This window comes from Bubalus bubalis, chromosome 3 (genome assembly GCF_019923935.1).
Source record: "Bubalus bubalis isolate 160015118507 breed Murrah chromosome 3, NDDB_SH_1, whole genome shotgun sequence".
NCBI lineage: Eukaryota > Metazoa > Chordata > Mammalia > Artiodactyla > Bovidae > Bubalus > Bubalus bubalis.
The window spans coordinates 163,668,386-163,686,309 of record NC_059159.1 but is presented as its reverse complement, the minus strand read 5'-3'; the positions used below and the strand labels follow the sequence as shown (position 1 = coordinate 163,686,309).

The window sequence follows — 17,924 nt, the reverse complement described above, 5'->3', positions numbered from 1 at the left end:
ATATACTCTCTTTAGTGCTTCACCTATACTTTGCATTTGGTCCTCAAACAATCTTGTGAGACAGACAATTGTTATTACTTTTCAAAGGAAGAAATTGAGTCTCACAGAAATGAACTGAGTTAAGGTCACAAGGCCAGTAGGAGACAGGGCTGGGAATCTACCTAGGCACGTCTGATCCCAAACTCTGAGTGGCCAAGCTCTACTAGCTCAGTGCCCACACTCCCTGCCATATCAATCCTCAGATAAGCACCCCTTTATAACAAGGAGGAACTGATGGTATAAACTAAGCCTGACTTTTAATTCTGCTTCTTTTAGCTTTCAGAATTTGTGTTGCACGTCTTCCTGCAGGAAGGTGCAGGAAAGACTATGCCTAAGAAAGCAAATTTAGTACTGGTCCATCTGATAAGAAGAGTCATATATTTCTTGTGGAATAAGGAACTTATAAAATTATGTCTGCATTTATATGTATGTATACATATGCATACATATACACATAAGCATATATTTACTTATGCATATTTTTATCCCTTAGATTAGAACATTGTTCTATTACATCCAGCATTTGAATGATATATATATATAAACAACTCCTCTATCTGCCTCACAAAGAAAACTAAATGATCAAAAAACCAAAAAACAACAACAAAAACTAACCCTATATAAATAATAGTAGGTAGAGAAGGGAAAGGCTACCCACTCCAGTATTCTGGGCTGGAGAATTCCATGGACTGTATAGTCCATGGGGTTGCATAGAGTCGGACATGACTAAGCAACTTCCAAAAAAAAAAAAAAAAAGCAGTAGGTATCTCTGGTATGCTGTCTCTTTCAAGATTAGAATCCAGAATGGCCCTGGAAGAACACTGCCATCTGACTCCCACAGTCAGCTGTGTGGTCTGTGTAGAACTGGTCTCGGTATCCTTTCCAGGGCAGGAGTTTGATGCATCCCTGGAAACAAACTAAATGTTCACTGACAGATGAATGGATAAAGAAAATGTGGAACATGTATACAACGCAATACTCAGTTCAGTTCAGTCACTCACTCGTGTCCGACTCTTTGCAACTCCATGGACTGCAGCATGCCAGGCTTCCCTGTCCATCACTAACTCCCAGAGCCTATTCAAACTCATGTCCATTTCGTTGGTGATGCCATCCAACCATCTTATAATCTGTCATCCCCTTCTCCTCCCACCTTTAATCTTTCCCAGCATCAGGGTCTTTTCCCATGAATCAGCTCTTCACAGCAGGCGGCCAAAATACTGGAGTTTCAGCTTCAGCATCAGTCCCTCCAATGACTATTCAGAACTGATTTCCTTTAGGATGGACTGGTTGGATCGCCTTGCAGTTCGAGGGACTCTCAAGAGTGTTCTCCAACACCACAGTTCAAAAGCATCAATTCTTCGGTGCTCAGCTTTCGTTATAGTCCAACTCTCACATCCATACAAGACTACTGGAAAAACCACAGCTTTGACTAGATGGACCTTTGTCAGCAAAACAATGTTTCTGATTTTTAATATGCTATCTAGGTTGCTCATAACTTTTCTTTCAAGGAGCAAGCATCTTTTAATTTCATGGCTGCAGTCACCATCTGCAATGATTTTGGAGCCCCAAAAAATAAAGTCTCTCACTGTTTCCATTGTTTCCCCATCTATTTGCCATGAAGTGATGGGACCAGATGCCATGATCTTTGTTTTCTGACTGCTGAGTTTTAAATCAACTTTTCCACTCTCCTCTTTCACTTTCATCAAGAGGCTCTTTAGTTCCTCTTCACTTTCTGCCATAAGGGTGGTGTCATCTGCATATCTGAGGTTATTGATATTTCTCCCGGCAATCTTGATTCCACCTTGTGCTTCATCCAGCTTAGCATTTTGCATGATGTACTCTGCATATAAGTTAAATAAGCAGGGTGACAATATACAGCCCTGACATACTCCTTTCCCCATTTGGAACCAGTCTAAATGTCTGGTTTCCGTGTCTAGTTCTAACTGTTGCTTCCTGACCTGCATACAGATTTCTCAAGAGGCAGGTCAGGTGGTCTAGTATTCCCATCTCCTTCAAAATTTTCCACAGTTTGTTGTGAGCCACACAGTCAAAGGCTCTTGCGTAGTCAATAAAGCAAAAGCAGATTTTTTCTGGAACTCTCTTGCTTTTTCAATGATCCAACGGATATTGGCAATTTGATCTCTGGTTCCTCTGCCTTTTCTAAATCCAGCTTGAACATCTGGAAGTTCACGGTTCACATACTGTTGAAGCCTGGCTTGGAGAATTTTGAGCATTACTTTGCTAGTGTGTGAGATGAATACAATTGTGTGGTAGTTTGAACATTCTTTGGCATTGCCTTTCTTAGGGATTGGAATGAAAACTGACCTTTTCCAGTCCTGTGGCCACTGCTGAGTTTTCCAGATTTGCTGTACTACTCAGTCATAAAAAAGAATGAGATAATGCTGTTTGCAGCCTGGTGGCTCAGATGGTAAAGAATCTGCCTGCAATGCAGGAGACCAAGTTTCAGTCCCTGGGTTAGGAAGATCCCCTGTAGAAGGGAATGACAACCCACTCCAGTACTCTGGCTTAGGAAATCCCATGAACAGAGGACCCTGGCAGGCTACAGTCCACAGAGTCACAAAGAGTTGAACACAACTATCACACACACATAGATGCAACTAGCGATTATCATACTAACTGAAGTTAGAAAGATATACCATATGATATCACTTACATGTGGAATCTAAAATATGGCACAAATGAACCTCCCTACAAAACAGAAACAGATTCATGGACACAGAGAGCAGACTTGTGGTTGCCAAGGGGGATGGGGCAAGGAAGAGGGACAGACTGGGAAACGGGTTGGTAGGGCTTCCCTGGTGGCTTAGATGGTAAAGAATCAGCCTGCAATGCAGGAGACCTGGGTTCGATCCCTGGGTTGGGAGGATCCCCTGGAGGAGGGTATGGCAACCCACTCCAGTATTCTTGCCTGGAGAATTCCATAGACAGAGGATCCTGGAAGGCTACAGTCCATGGGGTTGCAAAGAGTCAGACTTTACTGAGCGACTCAGCATACAAACAGAGGAAACAATTACATTTAGAATGGATAAATAACTAGGTCCTACTGTGCAGCACAGAGAACTATATTCAATATCCTGTGATAAAAGATGATGGAAAAGAATATAAAAAAAGAATGTATGTGTATAACTGAGTCACTTTGCTGTATAGCAGAGGTTGGCACAATTCTGTAAATCAGCTATACTTCAATAAAAAATGGGAGAGTTCCTGCACAAAATCATAAAGGAAGCTGTGTGTGTGTATATATATTTAATATACACATAAAAACTCAACTTATAATGCAATAAAAAATTTAAATTTGTGACAAATGCTCCAAATTTACATAAAAATCTCAAAAATTAATAGAATCCAAACCACTTGGAGATAGACAATAATTCTTCTAACAATGGATATCCTCTTTACGCATGACTGCTAAGATTTGAGTTGAGCTTTCTAACAGAGCTAATGTGAAAATTGATAATTTTATCCACACCTTGTTAACATTTTATAACTCTGTGAGTTTAGTTCTGAATAGAAAAGAAATAAGAATGGCTTTCCAATAGGGGGAGGGGGCATGCTGTAGCCTATGGGTTCTTAGTTCCATGACCATGGACTGAACCAAGGGCCATGGCGGTGAAAGCACGGAGTCCTAACCACTGGCCCACCAGGCACTCCCAGGAAACAGAATTTAAATGGTATCAGTAAAACTAAACAAAATGCACAGTTTCTTTTTGTTTCTGGCTAACTCAATAGTCATTTGTCAAATTATTTATTTTAAAAATATTATTCAAAGATACACAGTATTTCTACAATGATCTGATAAATACTTGAGCGTATATAACATCCATTTTAAAAGCGCCTGATGTCGCTTTCAGCTAGTTCTTCTAGAGCCTCTCCTTACTTCGTCCTAAGCACGCTTTACACAGTAAGTGCTTATTGTCCATCTGCACATATTCACCCACATACATTTGGATGTGCTGGATTCTGAATTTCTTTTTTAAAAAATCTATGTTTCAAATAAATTTATTCCATTACTATCAGGGCTTCCCTCGTGGCTCAGATGGTAAAAAATTCGCCTGCAATACGGGAAGACCTGGGTTTGATCTCTGGATTGGGAAGATCTCCTGGAGAAGGGAATGGCTACCCACTTCAGTATTCTGGCCTGGAGAATTCCATGGACAGAGGAGCCTGGCAGGCTACGTTCCATGGGGTCGCAAAGAGTTGGACACGACTGAGCGACTTTCACTTCACTTCATTTTATTACAAATAGGCAAAAAACACAAATACTGATAAATAAATAAAACTTTTAAGAGCACAGAACACAGTTTGGGCTCCACAAAACAAAGGTAGATTGTAAGTTAACTTTATATATCTCTCATTAAAGAAAAGTATCAATCAGATTTTTATTTGTCTCATTGATGCTTCCAGTTCAGAAAGTGTTTCTCTAAAGCCAATAATTTCCTAACAATATAACATCTTTCATGGAACAATGGATCAAAATATCAGGATCACTCCTCAGGAGATTCCTATTACAGTTAGTTCAAGCTTTAATTTCTAATTTACTATACACGTACAGTGGACTAATATCCACTAGGCAGATGCAAGGAAATCTTGCAACTTGCTTTTTGCATGGTTAAATTATTAGGATATACAACACAAACGGCAGTTTTACTAAGCTGTTTTGTTATACTGGACCACTTTGTAAGATACATTTCTGAATTCTATCCTCAAACATCAAGTAAAATGTAGAAACTGTTGTCAGGCTGTCTCCTATTTCACACAAAAAAAGGGGAAGGGGACAAGTAAACTAGATTCACAACTATTTAAGTGAAAAAGTACTACTTATATCCTATAGATATCAAGAATCAGATTTCTTAGAAAAAACTTTCACCAGCCTAATAAAGACAATGTTGTGTCTTATGATGTGAAGATTAAGTCAAAGACCATTTTGTGATTAAGTGATTGAAGTAAAACAAGAAAGGAAGGACAAGGGAAAGACAGCCCAAGGAACGGGAGAAAATATTTACAAAATGTATATTTAATAAAAGGCTTAAAGCCAGAATTCACAGAGAACCCTTACAACTCACCAATAAAATGGAAACGTAACTAGAAAATGGGCAAAGGATCTGAACGGATTTTTCTCAAAAGAAGATATACAAATTAAAACCACAGCAAGATACCACTTCACACACCCAGCAGGATAATTTTTTTTTTTTAATGGAAAACAAGTGTTGGTGAGCATATGGAGAAACAGGAATCATTTAAAATTGTTGGTGAGACTGTAAAATGGTGAAGATGCTTTGGAACACAGTTTGGCAGCTCCTCAAAAAGTTAAACAGAGTTACCATATGACCCAGAGACTCCACTTCTAGACAGTTGCCCAACAGAAATGAAAATGTCAGTTCAGTTCAGTCGCTCAGTCGTGTCCGTATGTCCACACAAAAACATGTACATAGATGACATTAGCAGAAATATTTACCACAGCCAAAGACTGGAAACCACTTAAGTGTCCCTCAGTTGATAAAGGAAAAACAAAATGTGGTCTATCCATACAATGAAATATTATTTGATAATGAAATGGAAAATAATGCTGGTAGACACTACCACATAGATCAACCTTAAAAAAAGTACGCTAAGTACAAGAAGGCTGTCACGAAAGGCCGTAAAATAAGAATCCATTTATATGAAATGTGCACAACAGGCAGATCTATAGAGACAGAAGTAGATCAGCAGTTGACAGGGGCTGTGAGAAGGGGAAAAAAATGACTGCTAATGTGTAAGGGGGTTTCTTCCTGGGGTGATGAAAATATTCCAAAATTAGACAGTGGCGACAGTTACACAACTCTGTGAGTATACCAGAAATGCCAAATTGTAAAACGTTAAAAGAGTTATTTTAAGATACATGAATTTTATCTCAATAAAGCTGTTCTTTTGAAAAGAAAGAAAGATGAATAAACTGAAAACCATAATTCTGAATCAGATATGAGTATTTTCATTGTATATTTTATTATTAATATCAAGATTATATTTGGAAATCATAAATTGAAGATTTCCTTTTGGAATCTTAAGGCTGACACTAAAATGGGGAAAGCATGTTTGCAAAGCAATGTCATTTCAGGAAGTTAGAGGGTAAAAGCATAGATATCTCGGCTTCCAGAAGCTTTTCCTAAAATACATGACTTTATGAGAAGAACTAATATGAAACCAAAATGTGCCACGAATGTCTGCTTTCTACATTGTACTCTGCATGTCTGTTCATCCCTTCCATGTTTCCGCTTCTGGCCTATCAGATTTGAATCATGAACCCAAAAGCATGACACTCAAACCCCTTCTATATAACAGCTCAGATTAAATAAATACTGAATGCTAGAATTACAGAATGTTTAGAATGTTAGAATTACAGACAGGGGCCTCATGTAACTATTTTCTTCTCGTCTCAATCCATTCTAGTTAGATCCATGTATTTCAGAAATGCAAGTTATCTGTTTATTATATATTTTGAGAAAAAAGATAAACTACTTCTTCCAGATACATTTGGGTGTTTTGTTTTGTTTTTATTTTTAAAAACCTGTCTTAAACTGCCACACCACTAAAATGAATAAAGTGCTAAATTGGTTCCAATACATAATAGTGGCAAAAAAATTATTAGGTTTACTTTCATTATATGCCTAACCCAACATCATTTGGCTTCAAAACTGTAACCAAATACCTTGACACTGATAGGAGAGCAAAGCTTTCAAAAATCATTTTACTATATAAAAATTCAGCTTCAGATCAGATATAAACCTTAAATCTAGCCATGTGATATCAACAGCACAATCCTACAGCTGTCCTCTCAGCCCTGAGGTACACCGACTGGATGATGAATTTCCTTTTTATATCACCTGAGTGTATTATATTTCATTATTTCTATCTTTCTGAGAATAACAAAGGCCCAAATTCTAGCAAATTGGGCCAAAGGTTTTAGGAGTGCTGACGGCGCACAACTCTCTGATGTACGTGAACGAGGGACTCTGTCGCCTCACGCGCCATACCTGGTATGCACTGTGCCGTGGCCTCGGTGGTTATGGTTGGAGCGGCTGGGGGCTGCTGCTGACTGGAGCTCACTTCTGGCTCTGTGTTAACTGAGGGAGAAAGGGCCACCTCACAGGAGGAGACCTGGCTGGGCAGATGGGACAGGAACTCTTCGGAAGCAACTTGTTCATCCTGTCCTGGCAGCTGCAGGGCAGACAAAGGGATGCTGATCTGTTTGTTAGGATGGGATGTGCTCACGGGCATCTGCATGGCCACGTGCTGGCTGGTGCCATGGGAACCAGGGGGTCCTCTGTTAGGTGAAGCCAGAGATACCCTGGTGGTCTTCTGGACTACTGGTCTAGACATCACAGAGGGGGATGCGGACACACCATGTGGGTCTAGCTCTGTGCTGATGGCGGATGTTACGTGGGAAATCAGCTTAGCAGACCCTAAGGAGGGACCAGCATGAGTCTGAGACTTAGGTTTTGCCATCTGTGTCAATGACAGGGCTGGTCCATCTACCCCTCCAGTCAGCTCTGCATTCGCCACAATATAGTAATCTTCAGGAATCTCTTGTTTGATCTTCTTAATGATGACATCACTGCTGCATTCATCAATCATTTGAGTCTGGGAGCTCGAATGAAGAGAAGATGGGACTATTCCAGGCCTTTTTCGCACAATACTTTGAGGCCTCTGTGGTTGGGGTTCAAAGTCACTGTCTTCATCTGTAACAGAAGACTCACAAACCATGTCAAACAGAGTGTTTTCATCTTCATACTCTTCAACAGCTTCATCCAGTTCAGAGGGCTCACTGCAATAAGAGAAGTCACAAGAGTCTCTGGTCCGATTACAGTCTAGCTTCGTTTTCACTGGTCTCCCAGGGTACCTTTCAACGGGGCTAGTTTGAGTCTCAGAGGGCACACCAATTATACTTGGACTATCAGAGTTAAAACTTCTGTTATCCTGGAAACAGACCCTTTCTTGGGAGCCAGCTCTGCAAGTAGCTGTCAGTGGCCAGTGGTAAGCGTGGCCTGCACTACAGCCCCACATCGCTGTCAGGTTCCCATGGGAACCTTCTGAAAGTAAATGTTTCAGGTTTGGAATGAGGCTGCAAATGGTCCCATGGCTGTGGGCCCAGCTGACCAATTTGGATAGATTCTCAGATGAGGTATGAAGGCAATCCTCCATGTTACAGGATCAGCAATGTCTTTCCTAAAAGGAAATAATCAAAATAAGAAGCCATTATTACCCAATATATTCCCAGATCTCAATCACTTCAATTTCCTTGAACTATGATTAGGTGGCACACAATAAAAGTAATAGTTAATATCACGTATATGGGCAGAGACTGGAAGAGAATGTAGGGAAAAAGTAAGAACAGTTTATGGTTTCTGGCTGTGAGATTTGAGAATTTTCTGTTATTTCCTTTACTATTATTAATATAATGTCTACATAAGAAAAAAAAGTGAAAAAAAAACAAGCAATAAAATAGAGGTGAACTTTTTCAAAGCACATTTTACTTTCATAGCACATTTCTCTTTATAGAGAGACAGGTTCAATTAACCAGGAGGATGAACTTCTACTTTCACCTTCCACCACCATAAACTTCATTACTAGAAGGAAGAGTCAACAAAGGCTCAGATCCATTCTAGGATGGATGGGAGAGAAGGGAAGTCTGGCTGTTTTCTGCTGGATACCAGAAAACAAATGACATTACTGGGAGTCCATGAAGAAAATGTGGGGCTAAATCTGAGATGTGGCGAAGAAAAATCTTTTAACAGAGAAGGGAAAACAGACTGAAAGGAGAGCCACTAGAGGCCCCTGCTGGGATGGGGCGCGGGCAGCCTGCAGACCAGAAGCAGGGATGGGTAGGCCGGGTGCCAGACCCTAACCAAGTCTTAGGAGCAGGCTTCCCATCTCCTTGCTGTCTGAAATTCCTGAAACACTGCCTTTACCTCACAATTCAGGTTAAAAAGATTCATCCGAGCACAGCCAAAAATAAACGTAAAAATACCAAAAAAAAAAAAAAAAAAAGATTCATCCGGTCTATTTTACCATCTTAGGTTCCTATATACACAAGCTGGTATATAACCAACCACCAAATAGAAATAAATCATTCTTTACTGGACAGAGGTCAAAAAGAATACTTGTTTTGGGTCCTTGACTGGGTAAGAGTAAGGACAACATAACAGGCAAAAAAAGTGAAAAAAGGTACAGACGTAATCCGTGTGCGATTGGAAACGTCTAACAAGGCTCTGCCAAAAGGAAGACCCTGGGAAGAACTGGTGAGAAGGAACAAGGATCTTGATGTGTGTTCCCTGGTCATCTGCAGCTGGAGTAACAAGATGCACCTCGCTGGCAGTGGGCTCTGTACTAAGGTGCCATGGTCCAACTGTAATGCCATGTGACCATATGGAAGGGTGCATTTGAGCCTCTATTCTCTGCCCTGCTCCATGGCACACCATCAGCAGAGTCTGGTAAATTCAAACCCTTTAACACGTTTCATAACGTGTGCTACAGCCTCTCTAATACAGCCATGGCCACGGTCAACATTCCAAGCCTCATTTTCTACTATGGCCTTCTCTCGCATTTCTTGTGGCCTCCTCCTCCCTAAACACAGTTTCTCACTGGCCCTGGGCCGCTAAAAACTTCCTTGGCCTTGATATGCAGCCGCCTTCTTTCTTTACCTGGAAAACTCATTCAGGGATGACCTCAGGACCACCTTCTGTTGAAGTCATTCTAGATCCTCTTTGCGCCTCAGAGATTTTAGATTCTCTTCCTGTACTTCCATCATCTCAAAGAACTTGGCCTTTACTGTACCATTATCACTGACTTTCTTATCCATCTCCCAGACTTGCCTAAGGATTACCTGAGGACAGGGACTATGACACAATTTTTCATTCATCAATGAGGACCTACTTAGGGATACAGAAACTAATAAGATACGGTTGTGCTTGAAATCTCACAATCTATTGTACATGTTGAATATATGAATGAAGAGTGAATGCATAAATATATAAATACTGGAAGAACCATCCACACTAACAAACCGAACATATAAGACCCTCAAATAAGAAACATGAAATTCCCTATGACTTTTATTGTAATCATTTAAGGGATAAGAGGACTTTCTCCCCAAGGGTGTAAACAGAAACACAGCTGTCTTGTGTATGTAGAAGAGTAATACATGAACAACCAGATTTTTTGAAGCAGCACAAACTGGGAAGATCCCTTGGAGGAGGAAATGGCAACCATTCTGGTGTTCTTGCCGGGAGAATCCCTTGGACAGAGGAGCCCGGCGGGCTACAGTCCACGGGGTTGCAAAGAGTCGGACACAACTGAGTGTTTGAGCACACAGACACAACAGATCAAAAGACCAGGGACTGGTGTGGGAGTCAAGAACTTCAGATTTTCCTTCTGGAACTTATGTCTTTGGCCTCTAATAATTCACTAATTATCTCTAAGTCTAAAATGACAGGACTATGATCTTCATGTTTCTTTCATGATCTAGCAATTTAGGATCTTATTTCATTCATATTCCTTTCATATAACTTTAAAGTAGAAATGCAGATAAAAGAGAAAGACTGGGAGAGGCGTTGGTATTTGTTTTTTGAGCTTTCTTAACATACCTGCTTATTAGTTAGTGTGGCAGAGACTTCTTTTTGCCTAGCCAGTATCCATTCTCTCTTATTTATTACAGAGTCCCAGTCTGTTGGGGCAGCAATATGCTCACCTAAAACATATTTCCCAGCTTCCTTTGATATGGAAAATATCATATGACACACTTCTAGCCAATGATACGCAAACGGAAGTCACTGGGTGGGGCTTCTGCCAAAGCCCTCAGAAATAGAGACTTGTCCAGTTTTTGCCTTTCTCCCTTTGTCCTTTCCTTTCTTCCTGCTGGGAACAAGGACATGATGGCTGGGCCCCTAGAGGTCATCTCAGGAACAGGAATTAAGGACTTAAGGATGGGAAAGAATAGCCAGAGGAGCTTGGTAATATGATGGAGCCGCTGCATCAGCTCTGAACTGCCTAAGATTCCTTGTTACATAAGGGGAAAGATTAAACCCTGATCTAGCTTAAGTCACTGCCACTGAGTATTTGATTATACAAAGCTAAACGCAACTGCTAACACAAAAAAAGAATATTCATATCTGGTTTTGGAAACCTTACAGCAGAATCCTTCTTTTTCTTTGCACTATACTCCAGGACAATTGTTTCTCAGACTGGATTCAACAAATGAACCTTGGGAGGCTACAATTTTATGTCGTAATGTTAACCCTTTATTATGCATCATCTAAATCTTATATCTAAGTATTGCCTTGTAATTTCAGTTCTGCTCTGCCTTTGTATGTATACTCACATTAGTGTCCATAATCACCGAAAGTGACATCATTCAACTTTCATTTGTTGGGAAACCTGTTCATGATGTATTTTTACCAGATATAAATACAAAACTACTTTTCTGCATTATTAATTGCCAAATGAAAAGTATTATGATTTGACATCAGGAAAATGGCATATTGGAAGGACTGATGCTGAAATACTTTGGTCACCTGATGCAAAGACCTGACTCATTAGAAAAAGACCCTGATGCTGAGAAAGACTGAAGGCAGGAGGAGAAGGACGACAGAGGATGAGATGGCTGGATGGCATCACTGACTCGATGGATGTGAGTCTGAGCAAGGTCCGGGAGTTGGTGATGGACAGGGATGCCTGGTGTGCTGCAGTCCATGGGGTTGAGAAGGGTTGGATATAACTGAGCGACTGAACCGAACTGAAATGGCATATGTGATGGTGAAGTAATACATCTCTTTAAATGTCACAGGCTAATGAGAAAAGAAGTAAATGATAGGCATGCTCATAGGAAAAAATCATATATATTATGGCACAGTATTTAAATGATAACTGTTCAAACTGTAAAAATGTGGCAGAATCAAAATACAAAACTGTATATGCCTGTGGAAGTCAAAAGTACTTACTGTCCAGGTAAAAGTTACCATACAGAAGTAAAATAGTATGTTTGCTAAAGACCCATAGCCAGAAAAAAGTTATAATTAAAAGGCAAAGTGGATAAAATTTTATATTTTATTAAAAGCTTAGCCACTTAATTCTATAATAATCATCAACTTTAAGAACAACAGGTAGTAATAATAAGTCATTTTTATTACATTCTGAAACTCACTTGCAATCTCATGAAGAGGCTCTTAAACTTTTCTTAAGTACCATAAAATGAAAATATTTTTCCAGTATTACTATTAATATAATTTAACCAGGCAACCAACGTTAACTGGTAGTTATGAGAACATAATTAGCTAATATTTAAGGTACTTAAATGAACTGAGTCTAAGCTGACAAGGAATAGCTATCAACATACTACAATATATTCTAAGTTTATACAAAAGAGAATCAAAAATAAGGCAATTAAGGTATTTTCAAACTACTGAGAATAAGTACAGCTAGCTCTTGAACAATGTGGATTTGAACTGTGCAGGTGTACCTATACACTGGTAGTTTTCAATAGTAAGTAGTACCATGGTACTACACAGTCAATAGTTGATTGAATCCATGGTTGTTGAGGAACCAGAGATATTGAGCTCCTACTATAAATTATATACAGATTAACCCAGAAGCAGTTCAAGGATGAACTACAGTTTCTAGAATATACTGATTTCCTCCAGCAGTTTGATGACAAGCTCTATGCTGAAAAATAATGCTTTTTCTGTATTTTCAAGAATTCAAAATAACTTCAGGAAAGATTTTCCCAAATCGTATATGGATGATGATTGGATTAGACACTTCAGTGTTATAGACTATGGGACACCTCATTAAAAATTGAACCTCAAGGAGGCCTGCCTAGCCGAGTCTAAGTTGAGTATGAGATCTGATTATCCTAAATCAGCAAAGCTATAAAGTTATTATCACCACATCGTATGTTAACTTAGGTAAGCAGACATTCTATGTGTTAGTATTCATATTGTTAAAGCCAAAATCAGAAACATATTAAACATAGAATCAGACTTGCTACCATCAAACCTAACATTCATCATTAGGTTTCAGAATGACAATATAAAACAATTGTTACAGTTAATATTTATTGAGCAATTATTGATTGCCAGGCACTACTCTAGGACTTGACATGTTAATAATTCTAATTCTATCAAAAATCCTAATAAGTTAGGTAACTTATCATCTTGGGAAAAATAATGGTAGAGCCAAAATCTGAACTTCGGTCTTAACTCTAGAGCCTGCGCTCTTAATTAATATACTATATTGCTTCTAGCAATATAACAGTAGAAAAATACTATCTCAAGTCTAATCCTCTAGCACATTAATGTTGTTAACTTGAGCCTATGTTGGTTTTATAGTTTTACTTAGTTGAATTTGTATATCTTTTCTGATTTATAGCTTTATCAGAACTATAAGCATGCATTTTATGTATAAACATACTTAAGTAACATTACGATAAAAAATAACTTAAACCAGCACTAGGTATAAAGAAGATTCATGAAAATATTTTTTTCAAAAGTTTGAACAAAGTTTTCTGTAGGAAAAAAAAAAAAAGGTATAAAAAATGATGTCACTTTTCCAAAACCTGACAAAGTGGGCTACCAGTCAAATACTGTGAATATCCAGTTGGCTTTCACCTGACTTTGGTTTTAACAATCGCCCCACAGTTGTTGCAGTCTCTCTCTTTATGAGGTGGTGAACCTTTCAAAGGATTTGTTATTTTAATACCATTAAACGTGGTGGTAGTTTAGTTGCTAAGTCACTAGTCAGTAAGTCCAACTAATGCAACTCCATTAACTGTAGTCTACCAGCGCCTCCATCCATGGGATTTTTCAGGCAAGAATACTGGAGTAGGTTGCCATTTCCTTCTCTGGGGGATCTTCCCAACCCAAGGACTGAACCTGAGTCTCCTGTGTTGCAGGCGGATTCTTTACCAGTGAGCCACCTGGGAAGCCAGTATATTAAATACTTAGGAATAAATCCAAGACTTCTATACTGAAAACTACAAAATGCTAATGAGAGAAATTAAACATGACCCAAATAAATAGAGATTTATACCATGTTTGTAGATTGGGAGGATTCAATATTCCTAGGATCAATTCAAGATGAATCAATTCAGGATTCAATTCAGGATCAGTTCAATCCTGAACTGATTTATACATTCAATGGAATCCCAATGAAAATTCTACCTGACATTTCAAGTAGAAAATGACAAGTTGATTCTAAAATTCATATGGAAATACAAATAACTTAGGATAAGCAAAATTCTAAAATAAGAATAAAGTTGGAAGACTAACTCTACCTGATTTCAAGACTTAAAATGATTTCCAAGATTTTTAATCAAGATCATGGGGGTACCGACAAAAGAAAAGACACGTACATCAATGGAACTGAGTAAGCATATAAAAACAGACCCACACATATTTGGTCAACTGATTTTTGACAAAACTGTAAAGATAATTCAATAGGAAAGGAAAATCTTTCCAACAAATGGTGCTAGATCAACTGGATATCAATTTTTTTAAAAATCAACCTTCAGTTATACTACACATAAAAATCAACTCAAAATGGATCAGAGATCTAAATCTAAAACCTAAAACTAGAAAACTCTAAGAAGAAATCATAGACTATCTTTGTAAACTTGGAGTAGGCAAAAGTTTCTTCGGATGCAAAAAGCACTAGCCATAAAAAAATTCTAATAAATTTTACTACATCAATTGTTAATGGAATGTAACTATTAGGCCTTAGCAGGGATGGGGACCAGATCCATTAAACTTGAACACACTTAACATAGTTACTTCTTTCAAGAGTTCCCCTGAGTAACATTCACTGCAAAGGAAACTTGGGTATGGTCTAAAAAGCTCTGATGATGTCTCACTGAACTAACAGATCAGTGACTTAAAAACCCAGAAATAAAAAAAAATAAAACAAAAAATGGGAAGTACTGGCTCTTTAAAAACAAAAAAACAGAAATAAGGTTACCCTGTGTTCTTATTTACTGAGGATGACATAGCTTTCTATTTTACTTGCCCACTAACTAGGACTCTTAGAACCTAAGAAGTAGATCACATAAGCTTAATTTCTCTATATTCCCATTAAAGAATACAATTTATTATATAGGTTAAATATGGAAAACTACTCAAACAACAGGTTTTACAAAAAAAAAATATGAAGAAAAAAGCTACAACATTAATGTAAAATAGTGTGCAGAAAGGAGGTACAACTTAAAAAAACAGAGTAAAGGATATAGACAGGGTATTTACTGCTATTGAGGCCTACAATGTGCTTTCCAAATTTAAAATACATCTATTGTTTCAAAACTTTTACATGTAAATTATATAAATTAGTACAGACATTAAAAGTGGACTTAAAGAATTCAGAGAATATAATACTTGCTTTTACTTTTAATATAGTATATTTATTAATTTTCAAATGTCACAAGTACCATGTAACTATTATGTAATTTTTTGAAATAGATAAATCTAAAAGATACTTTGTACATAGTAATTTTGAAAATCACACTAAAAATATTTTAATTATATATCATGAATGTGTAACATATATTTATATTTTAATTCAGTACATATCTACTGAATAGTTATAAGCTAAACACTGGAGTAAGTTGTACCCCCTCCAAATATATATTTTAGTCCTAACTCCCACTACCTCAGAATCATCTGTCTTGGAAATAGGGTCATTGCAGACGTAGACAGTTAAGTTTCGATGAGGTCATAGAGAGGTAGGGTAAGCCCCTAATCCAACATGACTGGTGTCCTTATAAGAAGACAGATACCTATGGAGAAAGCCATGTGACAGTCAAGGCAGAGATCGGTGTTCCGCAGCAGCAAGCCAAGGAATACCAAAAACTGCCAGCAAACCACCAGAAAGAAGCTGGAAGAGGAAAGATTCCCTGCAGTTTTCAAAAAGATCATGGTCCTGCCAGCATCTCAATTTGGGACTTCTAGCCTCCAGAACTGTGGGACAATAAATTTGTTTTTTTTTAATGCCACCCAGTTTGTGGTACTTTGCTAGGCAGCCCTAGGAAACTAATGACATTGTGCGAAGCATTCCAGAAAAGATGCACAAAACTAGTGTTCCTAACTTCTAGAAGTTCAGAGTTTAACAGCATACTGTGTAAGTCAATTAATTAATACAATGTAAGTAAATGTTTCAAGTATGGGGATAATGATTAATTCTACTTCTTGGCTGAGGAATGCAAAGGAACTCAGGATCTGCTTCCCGAAAGAGATTCTACACAAAGGCACAGTGACTTGAAGCAGTATGGTGACTTTAGGCAACTATAAGGATTCAGATATTACTGGCCTGTGACATGTAAGATGGGAACAAGGGAAAAAGATTAAACTGCAGAAAAATGCAGGGGCAAAGCATGATGATCAAAGAGCTGGAGAGTTTACCTTGTGAAGGACCTAAACCAGAAACAAACACATAGGCCAAACTTGTATAAAGATCATTTTTGAGGCAGATTAAAAGGTAGCAAGGGGCAGAGGAGGCTATTTTAGAAGTCTAGACCAGAGGCCTAAGGAATTAAAAACAAAGAGAAAGAGAGTACAGATCTGTTAGAAGATAACAGGCAGCAACTGGGAATGAACTGCTTTTGAGGAACAAGGGTGAAAAGAGAGGCTAGAATAATTTCCAGGTTTCTATCCTGAGGGCCAGCCAGAATAGATCTGTTCTCAATCAAGACAAATATCGGAAGAAGAGCAAATGTACAGGTTAGAAGTGATGATTTGTTCCATTTCCTTTAAAAACTAATAGACTCAGGAATCACTGATATTAATAGCACAGCATGAACAATCTATGCAACTTACACATAAAAATCTCCCAATTTATCTCCCAGGTAGACAAGTGTGCCTTTCTATGAGGAGTATATGCCTTGTCTGACTTTGCAACACCAGTTAAGGTAATTTGAAAACTGAAAACCATTTCAGTTGACTTTTAAAGTCATTTTAGTCAGGTTTTTTGGGTGAGAGTATACAATATGTGCCTTCAGCGAGATTCAGTGTTCACTGAACTTACTTCTCTGAGTCAAATGTAAAACGTCACCTGTCAACCATACTTTGAACAAACGTGAATTAAGCATTGTGAAGCACTGGCTGCATCCTGGAAAGAGAAGCGTGATAAAGACTCACAGTCTACATCATCACAGAGCTTAGTCCAGAGGGCAGCCAAACGATAAAACAAGACACTGCAATCAAGTGTAGTAAGTGCAACAAAGAGACAGAACATGGTGTTACAGGAACACAGGCATGGGCATCTAATCTGGACCAAGACGAGTCAAGGAAAGTTACCTAATGATGTGCAAGCTGCGTACAGAGGGATGCATAGAAGCTAGTGGAGCGAGAGGCAGGAAAAGAGTCTCATTTGAAGGTTCAGAAAACACAGAGAACAACAATGTTTGAGAAAATGGAAGTTGTTCAGTACAGCTGGACAGAAGAATCTAAGGAGGGATCCACAAGGAGTGAAGAATGTGTAAGATGCATCTGAAAAAACAGGTAAGGACCAGTTCAAGAAGATTTTCTAGACTATGTAAAAAAAAAACAAAAAAACAAAATAAAAAAACAAAAAAAAAAACTTTGGGCTTTATTATAGAGATAATAAAAAAGTATTATATGATTATAAGAAAGTGACTTTTGAATCATCATTCTGGTAATACTTGGAAGTGGGCCAAGTTGGAGATACTGCTAAGTCACTTCAGACTCTGTGTGACCCCATAGATGGCAGCCCACCAGGCTCCCCTGTTCCTGGGACTCTGCAGGCAATGTTCACACTGGAGTGGGTTGCCATTTCCTTCTCCAATGCATGAAAGTGAGAAGTGAAAGTGAAGTCGCTCAGTTGTGTCCGAC

General features: G+C 38.4%; 1 protein-coding gene across 6 annotated transcripts in view; it reads right to left on the bottom strand.

Moving 5' to 3' along the window:
- Positions 1-17,924, bottom strand: part of KIAA1958 (KIAA1958 ortholog) — a 126,849-nt gene that overhangs the window by 58,534 nt on the left and 50,391 nt on the right. For all 6 annotated transcript variants that reach the window (XM_025282235.3, XM_006079967.4, XM_044940455.2 and 3 more), the window contains exon 2: positions 7,071-8,262. In XM_025282235.3, coding sequence (XP_025138020.2) covers positions 7,071-8,238 — 1,168 coding nt within the window. In that variant the 5' untranslated portion in view covers positions 8,239-8,262. The remainder of the gene's footprint in view (positions 1-7,070; positions 8,263-17,924) is intronic.